Source organism: Pipistrellus kuhlii, unplaced genomic scaffold (assembly GCF_014108245.1).
Source record: "Pipistrellus kuhlii isolate mPipKuh1 unplaced genomic scaffold, mPipKuh1.p scaffold_m20_p_6, whole genome shotgun sequence".
Taxonomy (NCBI): domain Eukaryota; kingdom Metazoa; phylum Chordata; class Mammalia; order Chiroptera; family Vespertilionidae; genus Pipistrellus; species Pipistrellus kuhlii.
The window spans coordinates 14465083-14489798 of record NW_023425562.1 but is presented as its reverse complement, the minus strand read 5'-3'; the positions used below and the strand labels follow the sequence as shown (position 1 = coordinate 14489798).

The 24716-nt window shown below is 37.4% G+C and overlaps 1 protein-coding gene across 6 annotated transcripts in view; it reads right to left on the bottom strand.

The window, feature by feature from the left end:
* Window positions 1–24716, bottom strand: part of CUNH18orf25 (chromosome unknown C18orf25 homolog) — a 63429-nt gene that overhangs the window by 22382 nt on the left and 16331 nt on the right. For 3 of the 6 annotated variants that reach the window (XM_036418094.2, XM_045574641.1, XM_036418098.2), the window contains exon 2: window positions 19612–20390. In XM_036418094.2, the coding sequence (XP_036273987.1) occupies window positions 19612–20323 (712 nt within the window). In that variant the 5' untranslated portion in view covers window positions 20324–20390. Of the gene's footprint in view, window positions 1–10586; window positions 11035–19611; window positions 20392–21580; window positions 21758–24716 lie in introns of those variants that run through there. The other 3 variants (XM_036418095.2, XM_036418097.2, XM_045574640.1) reach the window with 3 other exon arrangements.

Genomic DNA, 24716 nt, shown 5'->3' with positions numbered 1-24716 from the left:
GAAATATACAAGATGAGAATGGGAGCAGCATATAAGTACAACCAGACTTTTGGCAGCGAACACGTAAGTTGAAGTCCTGCCTAGTACTTCCTAGCTATATGACTCAGTTTCTTCACAGGGTTATGGTGAGGGTTAAAGAAGATATAACACAGAAAGCGTTATGAGTTCAAAATAGGAGTTCAAATTCGGTCTGTTGCCCAACCTTTCCATTATAATTAGCACTTACTCTAATTCATTATTTGCTTATCTTTGCATGTAAACTCTGCTATCCAAGGCATTCAAGCTAGAAAGCTTTGAGAGCTGTACTGCATGGGCTAGTGTCTTACAGACTAGAGGCCCAATGCACGAAATTCGTGCACAGGTAGGGTCCCTAGGCCTGGCTGGAGATCGGAGCCAATCTGTAGGGTGACTGGTGGGCGGTTGGGGGCCCCTGGTTGACAACCACTGTGGCTGGTCTGGCGCCACCAATTCGCTGACCTGGTCCCCCACTGCCACCACCAGTTGCCTCCCTCGGCATCACCCCCCAATCATCCCGCCACTACTGCTAGTTGCCTCCCTCTGTGGGGTGACTGGTGGGGGGGAGGGGGGCCCTCCACTGGAACCCACCTTGGCTGGCCTGGAGCCTGTGGGAAGCTCCTGTGTTGAGCATCTGCCCTCTCGTGATCAGGGCAAGTCATAGCAACTGGTCGTTCCACCGTTCAGTCAATTTGCATATTAGGCTTTTATTATATAGGATTAAACCAACTTGTTAAGAAAATGCTTTGCTGAAATTAATGGGATCATCACAAATGTGACTTTCCTATTTTTACTTGTTTCAAGTGAAATGTCAGCTTGGATGTATTCATATAAAAGTATTTCAAAACCAACTACAACTTAATTTGGATTATTTCATATTTAGCATCATCCTTGCCTACATAGCCCTTGCACTAACATGAGTGTTGTCAGTCTCCCAGTATGAAGTCTAATTAGTTCTAGGAAACAGGACTTACTCTAGTATCCCTGAGGTACTTGAAAATTAGGCCCAAGAAAAGGTGGGATAATGAACCAATACATAGCTTCCCTCTACAACTTCCATTTCTATGGCTACAGTAACATACAATGAAGCCCAAAGAAAATTCTTTCTCTCCTCCCAACTACAGTCAACCTCACAAAACCCCTCACTGGAAGAGGAAAGATCTATCTTGTTACTGCTAAAGGACACCATATAGGCTCTGCAGCCAGTCACCAAAGGGCCTGCGCACAGTACCATTCTCTACTACAACATCAAGAGAAGGGGAAGGAGGTAGAAATCACACTCTATCTACTGAGATTTTTAAAAGTTACAACTGGCCCTAGCTGGTTTGGCTCAGTGAATAGAGCATCAGCCTAAGGACTGAATAGTCCCAGGTTTGATTTCAGTCAAGGGCATATGCCTGGGTTGTAGGCTCATCCCCAGTGGGGGGTGTGCAGGAGGCAGCCAATCAATGATTCTCTCTCATCATTGATGTTTCTCTTTCTCTTTCTCCCTTCCTCTCTGAAATCAATAAAAATATATATTTTGTTTAAATGCACTTTAAAAAAAGGTTACATCTGAAAGAGGAGTTCTCAGCAGAAGAACCTCAAGAGTTGCAGAAGGGAATCTGCATTTTAGGAAAACTTATCCAAGAAAAAACAGCTTTTTCATTACACATCAAAATATTCACCAACATAAAAATTTGTATTTTCAGATGAGAAAAATAAGAATATTTATGCTGTATTTTCACTATCAATCAAAAAATAAAATACACATAGAACAATTTGAAACAATACAAAGCTGTTATTTTTAGAGTATCTCTTAGAAAAGATGAATAATTTATCAACCAGAAGGAACAAAAATCTGTATGGAAAAGCACCTCCGTAGAAAATATAGTTTTAAATACAAAAAAACTGCACTGTGTATATTTTCTTCACAATAACAATCATAAAGTGATTTTAGTAAAAATAAAAATGTCAAGAACATAGGGCTAAATGGAAATGAAATAGATCAATGTGCACTGAAATTTTATTTGGAAATTAAGTCGTTTGGTTTTTTCCCCAAATAAAACAATCAATGTTTTCCCATTATACTCACATCAATTACTAAAAATTTAGATACAAAATTTCCAAGGCAGAATATAAAATTTTAAGGATTATGTCTGTCCTTATATCATTCTGGTAAATGACAGGTCATTCTGAAGAGTTAATTTTGGAAGACTCAAAGAAAAAATAAAAGCAAATATTTCAGCCGAAATCGGTTTGGCTCAGTGGATAGAAGGTCCCAGTGGACTAAAAGGTCCTGTGGACTAAAACGTCCCAGGTTCGATTCTGGTCAAGGGCATGTACGTTAGTTGCAGGCACATCCCCAGTACGGGGTGTGCAAGAGGCAGCTGATCCATGATTCTTTCTCATCAATGTTTCTAACTCTCTATCCCTCTTTCTTCCTCTCTGTAAAGAAATCAATAAAATATACTTAAAAAAAAAAAAAGCAAATATTTCAGATTATTGTGGTAGTTAAAAAAGTTAATCATAAGCCGAGACCGGTTTGGCTCAGTGGACAGAGCGTCAGCCTGCGGACTGAAAGGTCCCAGGTTCCATTCCGGTCAAGGGCATGTACCTTGGTTGCGGGCACATCCCCAGTAAGGGGTGTGCAAGAGGCAGCTGATTGATGATTCTCTCTCATCAATGTTTCTAACTCTCTATCCCTCACTCTTCCTTTCAGTAAAAAAATCAATAAAATATATATTTTTTAAAAAGTTAATCATAAGAAAGAAAAACAATTTAAATTTAACCCTTTACCATTAACTACATATGTAGGAAAACCAAATCAAGAGGTTATTCAAAAGATAACTCAGACTCTAGCCGGTTTGGCTTAGTGAACAGAACATCAGTCTGTGGACTGAAGGGTCCTGAGTTTGATTCTGATAAGGACATATGCCTGGATTGTGGATTTAATTCTCAGGAGGGGGCATGCAGAAGGCAGATCAATGATTCTCTCTCTCATTGATGTTTTAATCTCTCTCTCCCTCTCCCTTCCTCTCTGAAATCAATAAAAATATATTTTAAAAAAAGATAAGGTAATTTTTCCTGATAATCAAGAGAACTTATAAAAACAAAAGAAAGCCCTAGCCGGTTTGGCTCAGTGGATAAAGCATCAGCCTGTGCCCAGGTTGCAGGCTTAATCCCTGGTAAAGTGTGTGCAGGAGGCAGCTGATCAATGACTCTCTCTTATCATTGATGTTTTCCTCTCCCTCTCCCTTCCTCTTTGAAATATTTAATACTTATAATATTAATATATCTATAAATAAATAAACAAATAGCATTCTTAAAAAAATACACACAAGAAAATGGCATTGGAAGAGGTCAACATCTTTCAGACTTTGTTGCCAAAGAATACATTTTGTCCTAGATTATTATTCCTTCATTTTATTAGGATGTATTTTTATTCTGTGCTGTTGTACTTTAATATAATATGAAAAGATCAACTCAAACTTGGCCACTGTGGCTCAGTGGTTGAGCACTGACACATGAACCAAGAAGTCACTACCCAGTCAAGTTCAATACCGAGTCAGGTCACATGCTCGGGACAGATCAATGACCTGCTGTTTTGAGGATTCAGATTTATAGAGTACAAAACTAAAATATTCACATCTACATCTACATACATGAAAAACATAAAAATTAGGCATGTTTTTAATCACATCCAAATGTCTGATGTATCCTACTAAAGATTCATCCAGATTTTTAACTACTACACAAAGCAGACTAAATTTTATTTTCCAAATATTCTTTCTAGCATTAACCCTGCATAAGACTACAAAAGAGTTCAAAAAGGATATACTCCTTATTCTGCTTAAAGTTCCAGTAAATTTAAGGGAATTCAAGGGAAATTAAGGGAAGACCGCTAGGCACTTCTAAAACACCACCTACATAAAAATGCCACCACACAAGGCAAAAGTAATTCCCATTGCTTAGTATTAATAAATACTTATAATCTTAAGAACAAATACTTTGCCTAAGTGAAAGAGAATTCAATAATCCTCAAAAGCAATGTTAAAAAAAAATAGTATTAAAACTACTTCAAATACTTGATGCTTATTTAAATGTCTACAATACAATTTTTTTTGAAAGAGGAATTTTCAAATTGTGCAATCTGGAAAAGGTATAATCATTTTAAAGCACAACTCATAAAAACATTGTTTTCAAAAGAATATCCAAGAACACGTCAAGGCCCTAAGAAACTAAAAATCAAGATAAAATTTATACACATGCTTCTGCTATATTATTCTTATGGTTAAATTTTCCAAACCACCATATATCAAATTGTACTTTAAAATTAACTTTAATATTTTGTCATATATTCTGTGAATTAAATCAATGTATTCTGGTATTTTAATTCTTTTTACAAAAACTTCTTTCCACAAAATCTTTATTCAAAATTATTAACATTCAACAAGTCCTAAATATTCAAAATGTTATCCCTACCTTGAATATCAATTATTTAAACCTTTGTTTGAACCCTTGTGTACTGTTGGTGGGAATGTAAACTGGTGCAGCCACTATGGAAAAAAGTATAAAGCTTCCTCAAAAAATTAAAACCAGAACTACTGTCCCTCACTGGTTTGGCTCAGTGAATAGAGCATTTACAGGCTTGATCCAGGCCCTAGTCAGGGTGTGGGAATAACCTTGTCTCTCTCACATCAATGTGTCTCTCTCTATGTATCTTCTCTCTTTCCGCTCTCTCTAAAAATCAATGAAAAATGCCCTGTGAGAATTAATAATAACAAAACACACACACACATACACACAGATAACAAAAAAAGCCAGAATTACCATATGACCCAGCAATTCCACTTCTAGTACAGATCCAAAGAAAATGCACACACTAACTAGAAGACATATGCACCCCATGTTCACTGCATTATTTATAACTAGAGGCCTGGTGCACAACATCCTTGCATCTGGGGGGCTGGAGGCCCTTAGCTGGCCTGCCACCCTCTTGCAGTCTTGGAGCCCGCAGGGAGTAGGTCTAAGCTGTCAGTCAGACATCCTGAACACTGCCACAGAGGTGGGGGAGGCTCCTGCCACTGCCACTGCACTCACCGGCCTTGAGCCCAGCTTCTGGCTGAGTGGAGCTCCCACAGGGGGAGTGCACTGACAACCAGAGGAAAGCTCTTGCATTGAGCGTCTGACCCTGATGGTCAGTGCATGTCATAGCAACCAGTCATTCTGCCTTTCAGTCAACTTGCATATTAGCCTTTTATTATATAGGATAGCCAAGACAACGAAATAACAAAAGTGACCCTGGATAAATGAAATGTAATGTGATATATATATATATGTATTATATATATATATGTATGTATATGTATATATATATGTATATATGTATGTCTGTCATGAAATATCATTCAGCCATAAACAAGAGTGAATTCTTGCCATTTGCAACAACACAGATGAACCTTGAGGGCAATATGCTAATAGACAAAGACAAACACCTTATGATCTCATTTACACAGTAAAACCTGGATTTTATAGACCTCAATTCAATGGACTTTGGATTTAAATGTGAAAATTAACACCCTATTAATTTTTTTATGCTTTTAACCAAGATTTGCTCACAATTATATTAACAGGTTATCTTTGTTATTCACTTATTTTTAACAAATTTTAGCAAATAGGCCATATTGGGGAAAAACACTGCAATAATTTTGCTAACATAAATATTACATATCTACAACTATAGTCTAAATATTTAAATCCAAGAGTCAGCTCTCGTAAACAATGTTAGGTAAATGATTACCATGTGATCACACCATTACTCTTAGGGTTGTTCCATGGGGTGACTTTCTGCAGCAGTTTTAACAGATGCCTGCCAATATTGTGACATGGGCTAAGCCATGCCCCAACCATGTGCATTTGTTTACTTTTGGTGACTGGTGAATGCACATATTTATTAGACCTATTCAGTATAAATTTAAAATTATTATAATACACATGGAAATTTTTTGTGAAATTAAACTTAGTATAAATACATAATTTACACAAATGTGTCTACATAAATAAAAGCAAGTAAACTTGTCAATTTTTTAACTATGCATTCGGAAAACCTACTTTATTATATAACAGATTATATAACAAAATTTGGGCTTTAACAAACTAACAAATACCCCTCCTCCCCAAGCCCAAATTAGTCCATTATATCAAGATTTTACTCTATGTGGAATCTAAAAAAGAAATTAAAATCAAAACCAAGCTCATAGATAGGTAGTTGCCAGACACAGGGGGAGGAGTAAGGGCAGATAGATGGAATAGGGTATATGGATAGAGTAAAAAATTATAAGCTTCCAGTAATAAATAAGTCATGAGGATATAATATACAGTATGGTGACTATAGTTAATAATGCTGTACTGTATATTTGAATGTTGCCGAAAAAGCAAATCTTAAAGAGTTCTCATCACACAAAATAATTTAACTATGTGTGGGGTTTTTCTGTGTTTTTTTAAATATATATTTTATTGATTTTTTACAGAGGGAGGGAGAGAGATAGAGAGCTAGAAACGTCAATGAGAGATAAACATCGACCAGCTGCCTCTTGCACACCCCCCACTAGGGGTGCCTGCAACCAATGTACATGCCCTTGACCGGAATCGAACCTGGGACCCTTCAGTCCGCAGATCGACGCTCTACCACTGAGCCAAACTGGTTTCGGCTAACTATGTGTTTTGACAGATGTTAACTACATACAAACATTGAATCATATGTTGTTCGCCTTAAATATAAAGTGTATATCAATTTTACCTCAATAAAATAAAATATAACCTTTGTAATTTTCCGCTGTAAACTTTCATTTAATTTTTCTCCTTTTTAAAATGTATTTTTATTGATTTCAGAGAGGAAGGGAGAGAAAAGTAGAAACATCCATGATGAAAATCACTGATTCACTGCCTCCTGCACATGCCCCAGTGGGGATCGAGCCCACAACCTGGACGTGTGCCCTTGACTGGAATCAATCCAGGACCCTTCACTCCACAGGCTGATGCTCTATCCACTGAGCCAAACCAGCTAGGGCTCATTTTTCTCTTAATGACACACTCAAAAATAATTATCTACTAACAAAAATTAGAGTATATCAAGTCAATATTAGGAATAATCTGTCTATATGTTAGTCTTAAAATATAAACTCATATTTTCTATTTTAAAAATAAAAAGCATTGTAGAACATGCTTAACACGTCAACTATTAAATCATAAAACAAAAAAGAAACCTGTTAAATGCCTGAAGCAGTTTATATTAGGTCTAGTAATAATTAATGTCGTTTCCTAATACTTTTTAAATCGAATTTATTTAAACAATACAACAAAATTTAATCAACAATATAGTTGCCGTTGTTTTCTACTACTTGTGCCCAATGCTCAGGAAGCATTTTAATCCCTCTGTTGTAAAATTCTTGTGATTTTGATGCGAAAAATTCAGTCAATGCATTTTTGAGGCATTCTTCATTATTAAATTTTTTTCCAAGAAGAAAGTTTTGCAAAGAATGAAACAAATGGTAATCGGAAGGGGCAATATCAGGAGAATATGCAGGTTGAGGGAGAACTTCCCATTCCAACTGGCGCAGTTTTTCAGCAGTGATTCTTGCAGTATGCGGTCGTGCGTTATCGTGGTGAAGAATTACGCCCTTCCGATTAATCAGCGCGGGTTCTTTTTCTCTTAAAGCTTGGGCTAACCTTTCCAATTGGACACTATACACTGCACTTGTAATGGTTTGGGTAGATGGTAAAAGTTCATAATGAAGAATTCCTTTAAAATTCCACCAAACACACAACATCACTTTTTTCACATGCAAGTCAGGTTTTGGCGTGGGCTGCGGAGCCTCATTTTTGTCCAACCATTGAGGCCGCCTTTTCAAATTAACATACAGCACCCATTGTTCATCTCCGGTAACAATTTGCTCTAAAAACGGCAAACGGTTTTGATGAGAGAGGAGCGAACTGCAAATTGTGACTCTTAGATTACGGTTGTAGTCGGTCAACTCATGAGGAACCCATTTTCCAAACTTTTGGACTTTGCCAAGTGCACGCAATTGATTGGAAATTGTTTTTTGTGAACAATTTAAAGTTGTCGCAAGCTCTTGTTGGGTAATTTGAGGATTTTGCACCAAAAGAGCTTGAAGAGCTTCTTGATCAAAATTGGACACACGGCCTCGACCACTCTTGTCATCTAACGAAAAATTTCCCTTGCGAAATTTCTCAAACCAACGCTGGCATTTTCTGGTGCTAACTGCATCTTGACCAAGAGGACTACAGATGTTTTTTGCAGCCTCACTTGCTTTTCTTCCTAATTGGAACTCGTAAAGCATGGAGTGCCGAATGTACTCTTCATCCGCCAACTTCTTAGCCCTAGTTTTGCAACAAAAACCAAACCAAACACAAACTTTTTCAAGCAAAACTTGTTAATTGCACTTCACACGTTCTGTAGATACCACGTGTTTGAAGGTTATGTCAATTCAAGTCAACGCCAAGCAAGATTTTAAACGAATGTTTAAAAACGACATTAATTATTACTAAACCTGATACATGCATAGAAAAGTAGTCATGTTAACATGCTAAAATTAATATTTTCTTTTAGCTAAAATCCCATATCTAAAAAATCTGTGACACCAGAAAAACTTGAAGACAGATCAAACGTCCCTGAAAACATCTCAACTTCAAGTAAAGGTTATAAAATTAGTTAAAATCTGGTCAGTCATACAAAACCAATATGCTCTTCCCAATAATATACAACAACTTTAAAAAATTAGCTGATGTAGTTTATAAATCCTGTACTATCATTTCAGAGGGGGGGGAAACCTATTAGTTATAATAAATTATATATTTGTTGAAAATTCATACAAACATTCTGCAAGGACTTGGTACAAATATTAGGAAACTTATCCTAAGTTGCATTGGTGTTCAAACCTTAACCCTATTTGTCAAATTTTGCATAAAGAAAATCAGACACTAATTATACAATGACTAGTCTTTTTCATCAATTCATACATATTCTTAAATGAGAACTGAGCACATTAGCAAGCCTTTGCCAGAGTTAACTCCCAATTCTCAAACACTAAGTTCTAAAAAGGAAACACCAAATGACAGTTATTTTTCAGTCAAAATTAGAAAAAGAAAAATAATGTCTATTACAGTTTACAAGTTGCAAATATTTGGAAATAGAACTGAATAAAAAAAATGGTGACATATGAGTAAAGTTACAGATAAATTATTAAAATAAAGGTCTTGACTGTTTGTATATGAAACTCCAAATATAACTACCTATTCTTCTGCTTATAAAACATAAAATTACATTTTTCCAATGTTGCAACTTCATTAAATTTTAAAATAACTTTTTCATAATGAGAAATGACTTATAAATCTGAAGGGAAAGACTAATAAAATTTTGTTATAATTCAGTAGAAAGCACAGTTTTTAAAAAAAACAACTGGTGTTAGTTTAGCAAAATTATGTATTCTTATTGAAAAATTTCATCCTAATTTAGCTGTTTCTCACAATATTCTTTCCAATACAGAAATTGTCTGGAACCCTCCCTGGATGATGTCTGCCAGGCTACTGACTAAGGCTCTGAACTTTAAAGATCAAGATAAAAATGCATCTATGTACCAGTGAATAATACTGTTTTTCTCATGCATGACACCAAACACCAGTCTAAATCTACTTCCCTTATAGTATCTTGCATAATAGGTACAGGGTATATATTTGGTCACAAATTAATTCATTCTCCTTACATACAAATGCAATTTAATATTATAATTCATTAAAAGACTAGGATCAAACTATTGATAGTTCATTAAGTAGTATCTGGAAGAATGACACAAAAATGCTCATCTATAATAATAAAAGCCTTCAGAGTCCATTGCAACCAAACAGGCTGCGTGAGGCGCAAACAGCAGGCTGAACGGGGGGGAGGGGGGAGGGGGGGGATGTTACACACGGGACAGGACGATCAAGCAGGCATGCAGGTGAGCAGTTAGGAGCCAATGGTCCCACATTGTGAGAGGGATGTCCGACTGCCGGATTAGGCAAGATCTGGCAGTTGGACATCCCCTGAGGGGTCCCAGGTTGGAGAGGGTGCAGGCTGGGCTAAGGGGACACCCGCCTCTCCCCCCCACACACACACACACACACAAATTTCGTGTCCCAGGCCTCTTAGTATATCCATTCATAAGCTCTGGTATGAAATTAATTACGTGATTCCCCCCATTGGAATCAGAAGCAAGTCAGCAGTGTTTGTAGGGAAAAAAATGCTAAAAGAAATTAAATACTTACCTATTTGGATTCACTAAGATTCCCCATTTTATTTATTTATATTTTGGGCATGAAAAGTCATAAAATAAAGATCATTGCTATTATTGTATAAATATGGTTCTATGTTCCAACCACATGTAACTCAAGCTAAAATTTGTCAAGACTACTGTGTTTTGAACACCTAATTTTTAAAAAAAGAAATGGTTTACTATAACTTTTAAAACATCATCAAACGAAACTTATAATGGGCAAAAGCTTATTCTTTCTTACATAATCCAAAAAACGTAGTTAACACAATTTTGTGATAGATCAAGGGATGTTCTGAAATATCCCCATTTTCAGCAAGGTTAACTGAAACACTGTTACCAGTCTTTGGGAATATACTGCCAACATTTGGGCAGTCACGTAAGAATTAAAGGGCTGCTGTGGCAGTTCTTGGGAACCAGGCACCTGCATGTAAGCACCTGACAGGGTAATGCTCTGGCCAACTAGCTGCATTTTTCAGCTCCCTGGATTCCAGTAGTGGCTTGTTCTCTTTGTCAGTGTCAAGATGAGTTAACTTTTCCATCCATACACGGAACTTCTCCTCTGTCTGCCTCTGCATCTTGGAAAAACAGCTCATGGCCTCTTCTAGGACACTGCCTATACGGTTCCTAACACACACAGCACCCGTGTCAAGCAATCCTGGAATTTCCCTGAGCACTCCTTCAGAGCCCCAAGCATGACTGATGTCAGTTTTAAAGACATTGAGGCCATTTGATAAAACATCATTAATTCATAAAATTGCATTTTTATTAAGACGTGTTTATTCAGGAAAATAGCATAAGCATTTCTAAGAACAGCTATAAAGAGCATTGCTAAGCAGCACTTAAATTAACCAAACAAAAGTATTTCCAAGAAAAATAAAATATCAACATAGCACTACCATTCTTCATTGCTTCAATGTATCTAGTTGGGAACACATTCGATAACTATACAACTGTTAATCTGTAACTGATTTCCAACCCTTTGCTAATAAACAGATAATAACTGGGGGTGTTTAACAAATACCAAACCTAGAGGGGCTCCAAGACATTGCAGATTTGTTGTTTTGCTTTAAGCGCCTAAGGTGACTTAAAAGCACAACTTTGGTTGAGAACCACTGTATCCTTGAATATTTTATTGCTTTGACTTTAAAATTCTAAAAGTCATTTTTGCAGCTGATCCCTAATAAATCAATATACAATAATTCTCAGATGTGAGTTTTATCAAATGTTCCTTTTAGGTTTTAAAAATTCTTTATGGAGCCCTGGCCGGTTTTGCTCAGTGGATAGAGCATCGGGCTGGGGACAGAAGGGACCTGAGTTGATTCTGGTCAAGGGCACACGCCGAACTTGCGGGCTCGATCCCCAGTGGGGGACGTGCAGGAGGCAGCTCAATCAATGATTCTCTCTCATCATTGATGTTTCTATCTCTCCCTCTCTCTTCCTCTCTGAAATAAATATGTGTATATATATATTTTTTTTAATTCATTATGGAATACCACGTAAAAAATAATACACAACCCATGTATATTTCTGAGTCAGTTTTTACAAACTCTAATTTTTGCAATGTGTTACAAAGTTTGTCTCAAAAAAATAGTCTTGTGGTTAAGTTTGGGATTTGCTACAAATCATCTCCCCCTCTGGAGAGCACATTAATGGCTGGTTTGTCTTGCAGTAAAGAAACCTGTTTCACCCAGCCAGTGCGGCACAGGGGTTGAGTGTTGACCTATGAACCAGGAGGTCATGTTCAATTCTCAGTCAAGGCACATGGCTGGGTTGCGGGCTCAATCCCCAGTGTGGGGTGTGCAGGAGGCAGCCGATCAATGATTATCTCTAATCACTGATTTTTCTCTCTCCCCCCCCTCCCTTTCTCTCTGTAATCAATAAAAATATATGAAGAAAAAAGAAAGAAACCTGACTCAGCACTTCCCAATGTACACATAGTGTAGACAGAACAGTAGTTTCATAGGATTTCAGTTTAGGATATGTTCCTCTACATATACTGTTTTTCATCTTGAACTAGGCCAGGTCATCTTTGATTTGGGTCTCTTAAAAAAAAACACCTAATTATACTGAACTCTTCATTTCTTCAGGGAGCTATTAAAAATTTTCATCTTCTCAGATCTCTTGACTACACTATCTAAAGTGGCCTTTGCAATCTTTCTTAGTCCATCTTTATCTCTTCTATCTGGCTTTATTACTAATGAGAGGCCCAGTGCATGTCATTCGCTCACTGGGGAAGGGGTGATCCCTCAGCCCAGCCTGCATCCTCTCGCAGTCCGGGACCACTTGTGGGATGTCCGCCTGTGGGGAGCGGGTATAAGCCAGCAATTGGATATCCCCCAAGGGGTCCATAGCACTCCTGCCACCACTGGTGCTCCCTCTGTGGGAGCTCCGCTAAGCCAGAAGCCAGGCTCGCTGCTCCTGAGCACTGCAGCAGGGGCAGGAGAGGCTCCTGCTGCTGCAATTGCCAGCTGTGAGCCAGGCTTCTGGCTGAACAGAGCTCCCATGGGGGAAGTGCAGTGACCACCAGGGGGCAGGCTCCTACATTGAGCATCTGCCCTTTGGTGGTCAGTGGGAGTCATAGCGATTGGTCATTCCGCTGTTTGGTCAATGCATATTAGCCTTTATTATATAGGAGGATATGATAGTATATATTCCTACCTGATAGCATGATAACTCATTTATTGTTTGTTTCCTCAAAAAAAGAAATTTAAGTTCCATGAGGGCAGGGACTTTACATTCACTACTGCATAGGAGGTGCTCAAATATTTACTGAATAAATGATGGAATCAATCAATCTTGGTCTTATATCATCTACTTGTACCATAGTCTTCTAAAGAATAGTTCTATGAAATGCTCTATTGTAATTAACCACAGATATTTCTGGAAATGTGGTTCAATTTATCTCAGTGACTTTTTGTGAAGATGCAAGAGAAAAACATCAATTCTCAGTATTAACTGTTTCTCTTAAACAATGAGAGCTGCTTAATCCATTATGCCACCTCTTTTCAATGCCTAAACGGCTAAGAGACAAATTTTTAACCCCATTCTACCTAGGAAAAAAAAAAACAACAACTCATCAAGTCTGTTGCCAACCTTCCCAAAAACTTAATTTTATTCCTTTTCCCCTCATTAGTCTAGCCCCTTTTTCATGTTTAAAAAAAATATTTTCTATACATAAACTTCCTTAAGAAGGACTTACCTTTCACCAGAGGGTAGTATAGTTAGCTTATTGAAAGTGGAATTTAAAGAATATTAAACTTTCTTTAAGCATTTTATTCCCCTTTTCAATGCTGGGTAATTGTACAGGACAGAAAATCAGATAGCTATTTGAATCTGTTACAGATTCTGGCATTGCTTATTTTTCAACAAAAAATGTTATTTAAAAGTTGAATTCAGAAAATGTTCTGAAAATACTCATGCTGGATTCAATGCAGCCTCATAAAAATGACTACCAACAATAAATATTGATAAGCAAAATAATTTCAAATCTTAAAAACAGGGATCAATTATACATGGTTCAAAACTCATAGTGCTTACAACACCAAGAGTGAACCTAATGTAAACTATGGACTCTGAGTGACAATGATGTACCAATGTAGATTCATTGACCGCAACAAATGTACCACTTTGGTGATGGATGTTAATCAGGGGTGAGGCTGTGCATGAGTGGAGACAGGAAGTATATGTGAAATCTTTGTACCATCTGCTCAATTTTGCTGTAAACCTAAAACTGCTCTAAAAAATAAAATCTATTAAAAAAAAACAAAACCAGGGACCATATTCTCACCTTAAATACACATTTATTCTTTTATTGACACTAAGACACATCCTACTTTGAGGAAAAAGCATTATATCGAAAATAAAACTAATGCTTTAGCATATACAAAGGTAATAAAGGTACTCACTTTAGAAAATAAGTTAGAAAAAGCACACTGAATACTTTGGTGCTTTAACATTAGAAATTGCCAAAGGATAGCTTCTAAATTTAAGGTAACATTATCCAGACATTGTAGAATAGAGAAAACCACTTTTAAAGAATGCATGCTTTTAAAATTATCACTCAAATGAAGTAAAAGGATTTATGCTTGTTAACTAATATAGAACTATGCTGTGGTTTTTATAACTAGTAAGATTTTTTAAAAACCAGACTCCAATGTTCAGAATTTGATACCCATTAGCCATGACAGAATTACCAGTTTCACAATTGATGTTTAGCTCTGACTTAAAATATGACTGGCTCAACTGAGTTCTCAGCCACAACTGCAGACTGTCATCACTGGGGGAACTTTAAAAATGCAGATGCCTTTATGCCAAGTGAAATAAGTCAGACAGAAAAAGACAAATACTGTATTAATTTCTCTTCTATGTGGAATTTAAAACTGAACTCATAAAGATAGAGCAGTTGGTGGTTGGGGGAGGGAGAATAAAGATGATCAAGGATATTAACTTCCCAGTTATAAGACAGTAAGTTCTAGAAATGCAATGTACAGCATGGTAACTATAATTAACAATACTTACTGTATTGTATATTTGAAAGTAGCTATGAGAGCAGACCTTAAAGTTCTCAATAAACAAACACACAAATCATAACTATGTGAACTGATAGATGTGTTAACTAACCTGGCTGTGGTAATCATTTAACAATAGAAACATTTATCAAATATTCAATGTTGTACACCTTAAACTTACACAATGCTTTATATATAATATGTATATCATAATATACATATATATTATATATATGCTATATATATGTGTGTGTGTGTGTGTGTGTGTGTGTGTGTGTGTCAATTTTTATCACCAAAAAGCTGGGGGGAAGGGGAGAATGCTGATATCTGGGTCAGATCCAGAGGTTATTATTTAACTGGTCTGGAATGGGGTCTGGGCATCCTAAGTTTTAAAAGCTCCCCAAGTGATTCTAATATAGAGCCAGATTAAAAACTGCATGGATTTTACCTGCCTCATCTGCATTTACTAAATTGAAAATAGGAATTTATCATCAGATTACTGTCTCAGTGTTTTGTTTCCAATGTATTTAGTGTGTCTCCTTAATAGCTACTAAAATACAAACAGATTATAAAAGATTTAAAGTGAGGATATGGGACTTTCAGCACTTCATATTCAATCTAGGGGAAAGGTCATGGTATTCCCATAATGGGTTTGTGGTCCTTTAACGTGAGTCCCCACTGCTTAAATTAAAATTAATTTTTTTCCAAGTAATACAATTTTTAATACGTGAAGAACCCTCACAAATCATAAGAAAAACAAATGCGGCAGCAGGAAAATGTGCAAAGAACATGAATAGACTATTTACCAAAAGAATACAAATGGGCCAAACATGATTTTTCAATTTCACTAGTGATCAAAGAAATACAAATTAACACTAAGATACAATTCTTCCATCAAATCAGCAACTTTTAAAAAACAATAGCAAGAATGTAAGCAACAAATACTCAAGCTCCTAGATGGAATAAACTTAAAATATTCTTAAAAAGCAGTTTGACGGTACATGTCAGAGCCTTAATGTGCTCACACCCTTCTAAATAAGAGTAAAAACTAAAAACAGCCCAAAGAACCATCGTTAGGGAAGCTCTCTTAGTTAGCTAATTTTTTATAGAGAGAATATTATGTTTTGGTTAAATGCTCAAAATGCAATTAAGAGGAAAGGAAAAGAGAAGTATGTATACACAATCCGATAATTTTTTTTAATTTTTTGTTATATATTATGAAAAGCAACATACTCAATGTTAACAAAAGCAGGGTTTGAGTGATTTTACTCTACTTCACAATTTTCTACTTTCAAATATTTCTACAAAGGATTTACTACTTCAAACATTTCATTTCTAAATTTCCAAGAGTTAACTGATCAAGCGTAAGTCAGAAAAACTGTGAGGTAAGATGATACCTTATCATGATGCATTTCAGTGCACAGATGTGTATGGTGAATAATGGGTGGTGAGATCTTGGCTTCAATGGGACTAAGTTGTTCTAAGCCAAGATGAGAATTCAGGTGATCTCAGACAATTTTTCTCAATTCAGGTGATCTCAGACAGTTGTACACAAAAAAGCAGGTCATTTTAGTCAAGACAAGGTGAAGCGACCCTATGGTTTTACTCTAGGTTAAATAGAGTTATGGAAAAACAAGTATTGAAAAAACTTTTCCCCACTGCCATGTACACTGATGCATATAAGTTAGTCTATTCAGAGAATTTCTTGAACTGAATGAAGTCTGATATCCATTATTCATATTCACTCAAGTCAAAATTTCCTGTAAGAGTAGACTTTCAGATCTAGGCACAAGTTAAAGTGACTTTCAGAGAGGAACTCACCCCTATCCCGAGAGAAAATGTTCTACTCAAAAAACTGCCAGGTGATTAATAGTATAAGATGATAATCCAATAGCCCTGGTCGGTTCTGTTCAGTGGATAGAGCACTGGCCTATAAACTGAAGGGGCCTGGGTTTGATTCTGGTCAAGGGCACATGCACGGATTTGTGGACTCGATCCCCAGCAGGGGGTATGCAGGAGGTAGCCAGTCAATGATTCTCTCTCATCACTGATATTTTTATCTTTTTCCGTCTCCCTTCCTCTCTAAAATCAATAAATATATATTTTTAAAAGGTAATCTATAAAAATAAATGAGACATTTGATAACAGCCCTAAACACTCAAGACCATCACATAGTATTTTTATATTAATATGCACTACAAAATACTCTATTTTTGCTCATTTTCAAAGCCCCCAAATGAAAGAACTGCCAAAATTGTCTTGGTATGATACCTCCAAAAGGAGTCCTAAAACAGTAATATATTTTCAAAAATTTCAAAGGGAATTATCTAATATACACGCACACTAAGCTGCCCGCTAGTTAACTATGAACTAAAAAAGTTTTCATAAACACCTGTTGCCCAGATACCAAACTCAATTAAGCATTATCATGCACTATATAAGCCTAGTCATTACTTATTTTCACTCTTATAAAAAAACACATTGTTAAATTATTTGGTGTAAGAGAACATTTAGCATAAGTCCTTCAACATTTAAGCTGCTGCCAAACAAAAGCTTCTAAATGGAGCATTTTCTGAATTATTACCCTGATAAAATATTATAGCAAGAATCTCAGTTTTTACTTTTCCTGTGTTTCCATTCTGTGTAAACAGCTGAATTCAAATTTCAACATCCAAGAGATACTGATAGGCACATCCAATTTAAGGTTCACCTGAATGTCCATGTTGTTGCACTCAAGTCAGCTCACAATTTATCCCATCTTTACAATTTATATAACTTTTTAACTGCCCTTGCTATAAATTTGAGTGTACCCCTTTCTCCAATTATGTGACTCAGAAACCTGAAGTACAAATTACCATGTCAAAAATGCACAATGTCTTAACTTTTCTGGGATAACAATATGGACAGTTTAAATGTCAACTTAATATTTAAACTTAGGCTGTTCTAACTTTGCTGCTTTGCTTAATTCTAGGAATACCATTCATACATGTCTTGTGTGAACAGTACCTCCTGAAACTGCAAGGCACAGCACAGGCAGTCATATACAGCGACCATGCACCTTACTTAACATTGGATTCTCCATGATTACCTTAGAAAACTCTGCATATTTTCAAAAGCCACAAACTTACTAAATGTTGTGAACAACAGAAACTAAATTATAGATTCAGTTAATTTACTTTGAGGTTTTAGTTAGTATACAATTCAGAATAGACAAGAAACAAACCAATTGTGTTTTAGTTTTAAACACTGGTCAAGGTAGTCAAAGAGATTTGGAAAATATGAACAAAGCACACCTAACTTATAAGCCAAACAGGGAGAGTGCCCATGAAAACATTTCTCATGCTACCTTGCTACCTCTACAATAGTATCTATTTTCAAAGATAATTTTTTCACCAACTTCTTCTACCTGGTTAACAGATTAGTACAGAACATAAGAATGCTTGATCAAACAATTTTATAGGTATTAAAAGCTTTAAAATTATTAAATGCAAAACTGAAATATACTTAGAATCAGCCTCAGAACTCCAAAGTCTGCTTCGCTCATGTATTCAATTGATGAGCTTCAATTAAATCCCTTTCCCTATTAATTTTAGGAAAAGAACTACCATAGGAATTCAATAGATATTAAAACAGTAAGCATTTCTAATGACTGCAAAACTCTTAACATAATATATGAATGTGTTTTTTATTATAAATTGTAAAGCTTTAAAACCAATCATTCTTGTATTGAGTCTATATAAATTTGGTTAGCTATTGGTTTAATTAACCAATATTTTTTCTTCAAATATTCTTTGTATATCAGCAATATGTTGTCTTCATGTGTAAGAACAAAACAACAAAAAAACTTTAAGAAAAATAGAAGGAAAAACCGTCACCCATAAAACCAAAATTTCCCCCTTTAATGTAGTAATAAGTAATGCTGTTGTGATCTATTAAGTACCATGTAATTTAAAGAAATTCCTAATCATAAGACTCTTTAATAATAAGAACCCACCAATTACTAACAATTCAAACCTCATCTTTCTCCCACGATGAGTTCTCAATACTGTCTTTGCAGTGCACACTATCTGATGTGATAATATGGAGAAAATAGGATGTCAAACATGTAATAAATAAGATCCTTATACCAGCGAGAGTTTAACAAACAAATTTCTAGCAAACTTTTAGGAAGAAAGGGGAAACTTTGGGGGGAAAAACAAACATTCTTTTCAATGAGAGTGACAACTTAGAATAGAAAAATATGCAAGGTATAACTAGCTTATCATGCATTGAATGAGGAAAAGCACATAAAACTACTGTTTTAGAAGAAACCGTTATTAGAGAACTTTAACGAACAATAAGACATGTGATTTCAGACACCATAAGCTTATGTGTGGCTATATAATAAAGCAAGGTGCCTATTCCTGAGGATAATGTACTTGGTAATAATGCTGAGCAGTGAGTATTAAATCTAAGCAGTGCTAAAAAAGCAATGATGAAAGTTCAGGTAATATGTTACAGAGAAAGAGACATTAGAAATTCCATTATTTAAAAATAATCTTGTCCCTATCATTAACCATTTAAATTTTTTTTTTTAACTAATGTGCTAAAGTGCACTGAAAACCTCAGAATAGGCTTTCTTAAATTGGCCATGTCTTGTTAATACACTGCAGTCTTCAAATTTACACAGAGCTGCAGGTCTCTTGGACTTTTTCAAGTGTCACTCATTTAACTGAGCCTGAAAGCTGAGAAATGCCATCAGGTGCTCTACAGTCAGTTTAAAAAACATCCTCTACCTGGTATCTCTGCAGTGATTGTCTTGCTGCTCCCTGAAACCTCTTCATCATCATCTGATGAGCTCGTGCTTGAGTCACAAGTCAGGTCACTATCACTGGTACTACTGTCCTGCAACAGGTTATATTTCTTACGCGCAGCAGCCTCCCGTTTCTGCCTCAGTAGCCTGATTCTCTCCTTTTGCTTTTGGCTCCGGTGACCTTTAACCTTGGTGACTCGGCCATTCTGTTTATCACTGGATTGCCGGTTTTTCTTGGCAGCCATAGTAGACGTTTCACTTTCAGATCGGGACCGTCGAGACTTGCGCCCAACTGTGGCACCAGACACGCCGGAAGGATCTCCTTCTACAGCTGTTTCTGCCTGGGAGGGTTCATTCTCTTCTGCAGAAGACAATGTATCTGAATCAGCCAAGTGACCACTAGAGGAAGGGGAAAGCATGCAGTGGTTAGAGGAGTCACTCTCATAAACTTGGCCAGTTGTCGGCTTGTCACTCTCTGTGGATGCTAACTGAGACTCAGAAGAGTCCCTTCTCAGTTCCATCAACAAGCAAGGCATTGAAGAAAGAACTGCAGAATCCACTACACCATCTTTCTGAATTTGAGATTCCAGTTCTACAGATCCATCTTCCTCTTTAGTTGTCTCTTGTTTGGATGTTTTTGGTGGGACTTCAGACTCAAGTTCTTCGACTTTTCCCACTGCCTCCTCCATTTTCATTTCACACTTTTGAATTAATCATGGAGCAGGGTCAGGGAAACTATGTCAAAGATGCAACAGGAAAGCACCTGGGCAAAAACACACAAAATCAACAAAGAGAAATGGCAAATTATTTAATTAACACAATATGCCTACCTTTCTAAGTGGGTAGCAAAAGTTATCATCATACAAGCTTTTAAAATATACATGCCTTAATATATTCATCAACAGTAAAATTCAAAAGACTGTGTACTATCAAACACAGCTACCAAAAATGGCACAATATTAATCCTCTGTTCCTGAACTTGCATGAACAGCAAGCAATCAAATAAGGATTTTTCAACTTTAAAACTTAATTTCATGTGTTTAAGAAATATTTTCAAAATTATGATATAGTTAATATGTACATTTTGGGTTTAATATAAATGAAAAAGTATGCTTAAAAACTGATCTAGAAAACAAGTTAAATGAAATTATTAGTTTTACACTCAAATCATCAAAGGAAGGCAAAAGGGAAGTTACAGTACAGTCAAATTCAATGTACCCTTATATTAAAAATAACAACAAAAAACACCTTCAACTAGGTGCATCTGGCAAATGCGCAACTAAAGTAATTATATGCATTGACCTGTCTGCCATTCCTCCCAAAGAAGTTGCTCTAGAGAGCTTAAGATGAAAGGCCTGAATCTGCAATTCCTTAGTACCCCCCTAGTTCCCACAGTACTATCATGCTGAATTTGTCTAGTGTTTAAACATGTTTTATTTAATAAACAATAGCCACTAAATACAGATCAACTACTTTGTGAACCGAGAAAACCTAATGCACTCTATTCCAAGAATGGCTTAAGGCAATGGTCGGCAAAGTCATTAGTCAACAGAGCAAAATATCAATAGTACAATGATTGAAAACTTCTTTTGAGAGCCAAATTTTTTAAACTTAAACTTCTTCTAACGCCGCTTCTTCAAAATAGACTTGCCCAGGCCATGGTATTTTGTGGAAGAGCCACACTCAAGAGGCCAAAGAGCCAAAGTTTGCCAACCACAGACTTAAGGGATTTAAAAGAAAATACTCTACACACATTTTCCACCTCACCGGTATATGCTAACTTTAGAACCTAACATTATTATTCTATTCACTGTGTGTGCCTCAATTCCATTTAATCATAGAGAAACAGGACATAATCTTTAGCCATAGAGTAAGGACCTATACAGTGTAAACTTTATTAACTGACAGTTTTTAAAAGAATGCTAAAAATGTGCAAAGCAAGTAAATACCTCACTCTATAATATGTGATGTTAAAGAAGGCAATTATCATAATGTTCCATAGGTCACAGACAAAATATTAAGCTAGATAGTATGTTAGTCAGGTGCAAGGAAAAACATCATCAGCCCTGGCCGGGTAGTTCAGTTGTTTAGAGCATCTTCCTGTTATGCCAAGGTTGCAGGGTCCATCCCTAGTCAGGACAAATACAAGAATCAACCAATGAATGCATAACTAAGTGGAACAACAAATCAATGCGCGCCCCTCTCCCCCCCCTCTCTCTCTCTCTCTCTCTCTCTCTCTCTCTCTCTCTCTCTCTCTCTCTCTCTCTCTCCCTCCCTCCCTCCCTCCCTCCCTCCCTCCCTCCCTCCCTCCCTCCTTCCCTCCCTCCCTCCCTCTCTTTCTCTCTTTCTCTCTCTCATTAATCAGTAAAAAGACATCTCCATATCCCCATCACTTGACTCCACTTACTTGACAGTTAAAATATATGGTAGGCAGCAACAAGAAAATATCTTTAAAAGAATTTTTATTAATCTAACATGCCAAGCCTACTTTTTGCTTAGTATGAACACAAATTTTCTATATACCTGGGTTTTTTGTTTTTAATGTATTTATTAATTTCTGAGAGGCAGGAAGAGAGAGAGAGAAACATTAATGATGAGAATCATGGATCGGTTGCCTCCTGCATGCCCTCCTATACTGGGGATTAAGCCCACAAACTGGGCATATGCCCTGACCGGGAATTGAACCTTCTGGTTCCTAGGTCGATGCTCAACCACTGAGCCACGCCAGGTGGGCAATACCTGGGATTTTTGTTTATCTGTGTTTCATGGCCCTCATCTCAGCTACCGGTAAAACAGGCATTCGAAGGAAGTCTCCTAAATTAGTTCATGAAAATAAATGTTCATACTGTCTATGAATGTTTTTATTAATTTAAAACAACCCAATGTGTAGCCTACTTCATAAGCATATTTTTATCATTACTAATTTTTAAATTAAGTGAAAATAAGCACAAATGCTATTCCCAAAACTATTACAAAAGGAATATTATATCTCTGGAAGCCAATAGAGAGAATAAAAGTTAAACCAACAAACTGCCAGCATCATAAATGAAGGATACTGGCAACACAAACAGGAAATAAAATATTTGCCAGCCAGTATGGCTTAGCTAGTTGAGTGTCATTCCATGCACCAAGAGTTCACCAGTTTGATTCCTGGTCAGGGCTCATGCCCAGGTTGCGGGCTCATCCCCAGTAGGGGTATACAGGGGACAGCCAATCAATACTTCTCTCTCATCAATGTTTCATAGATATGAAATACACCCAAGAATGAAAAATACTGGCCCTGGCCACCGCTCAAAGAGGTGCTGAAGCCAAAACTGGTTTGGCTCAGTGGTAGAGCGTCGGTCTACGGACTGAAAGGTCCCGGGTTCGATTCCGGTCAAGGGCATGTACCTTAGTTGGGGGCACATCCCCAGTAGGGGGTGTGCAAGAGGCAGCTAGCTGGTCGATGTTTCTCTCTCATCGATGTTTCTAGCTCTCTAACTCAGTGGCGGGGCCAAGGTAGAGGCAGTGAGAGGCCAAGAGAGGAGGGCAGTTATGTTTGATCAGGTCAGGATGGGATGGCAGTTATGGGTGATCAGGCTGGTGGGGGGCGGGGCCATTACACCAGCATGGGGGCCAGTTGGGGGCCGAGCAGGCTATCAGTGGGGGTCAGTTGGAGGTGATCAGGACAGCAGAGGGGGAGGGGCAGTTTGGAGTGAGCAGAGCAGCAGGGAGCAGTTGGGGGCGAGCAGGCCAGTGGGGAGGAAAGGTGGGGTAAGCAGGCCAGCAGTTGGGGGTGAGTAGGCCGGCAGGGAAGGCAGTTGGGGGCAAACAGGCCGGCAGGCAGAGTGGTTAGGGGTAATCAGGCAGGCAGGCAGGCAGGTGAGTGGTTAGGTCCCAGCAGTCCTGGATTGGGAGAGGGATGTCCGACTGCTGGTTTAGGCCCAATCCCTGTAAACCGGCAATAAGATATCCTTCAAGGGGTCCCAGATTGGAGAGGGTGCAGGCAGGCCAGGCTGAGGGACATCCTCCCATCCCCCTGCACAAATTTCAGGCACTGGGCCACTAGTATTATGTAATACAAGCCTAAGTGACCGTTAAGGCAAAACAACCAGGCAAAACAACCAGACCGACCAGTCACTATGATGCACACAGACCACCAGATGGTAGATGCTCAATGCAGGAGCTGCCCCCTGGTGGTCAGTGTGCTCCCACAGGGGAGCACCACTCAGTCAGCAGCCGGGTTCATAGCTGGCGAGTGCAGCAGTGATGGCAGGTGCCTCTCCCACCTCCACTGCAGTGCTAAGGAGCAGCGAGCTGACAGTAAGAAGAAGCAAACAGACAGGCAGTAAGGAGCTTTTGGTCGTGGACTGTGAAAGGGTTCAGGCTGGCCCCTCAGTGTATATCGAACACATCATTCCTTGGATAGTTACTAAAATAAATTAAAATACAGATTTGGACATTACTAATAAAAATAGAAATGACAGCTGAATATTATATAACAGTTCATCTAGGGAAAAGCATCAAATGAACAGAGAAAATACTTTAATAGACTTTAAAATAAAATAAAAAATTTTAAAACCAATGAGTTGCTTAATTGTAGTAGGTAAGAATTATCTTGTTATCTTACAGGGAAAAAAATATAAAGATATCCATTAAAAGCATGCACAGAAGAGCCCCCCCAGCTGGTTTGGCTCAGTGGATAGAGCATTGGCCTGTGGACTGAAGGGTCCCAGGTCAAGGGCACATGCCCAGGTTGCAGGCTCCATCTTCAGTGGGGGGTGTGCAGGAGGCAGCCGATCAATGGTTCTCTTTCATCGATGTTTCTCCCTCTCCCTTCCTCTCTGAAATCAATAAAAATATTTATTTTTTTAAAAAAGCATGTACAGAAGAAAGACTTACTTCTCAGATATATTCTCAAATGTTTAATAACTTCCTATAGACTCAGAACTGTAAATAAATAAATAAATAAATAAATAGGACCATAATTAATGGGATCTTATCTAAGAGCAACCATACAGGAAACCCTCCTGAGGGTTTTGACATAGCAATGTATAAAATCATTGAGCATTCAACATAAGAAAGCCTTGCCTTTCAATTTTACCACTT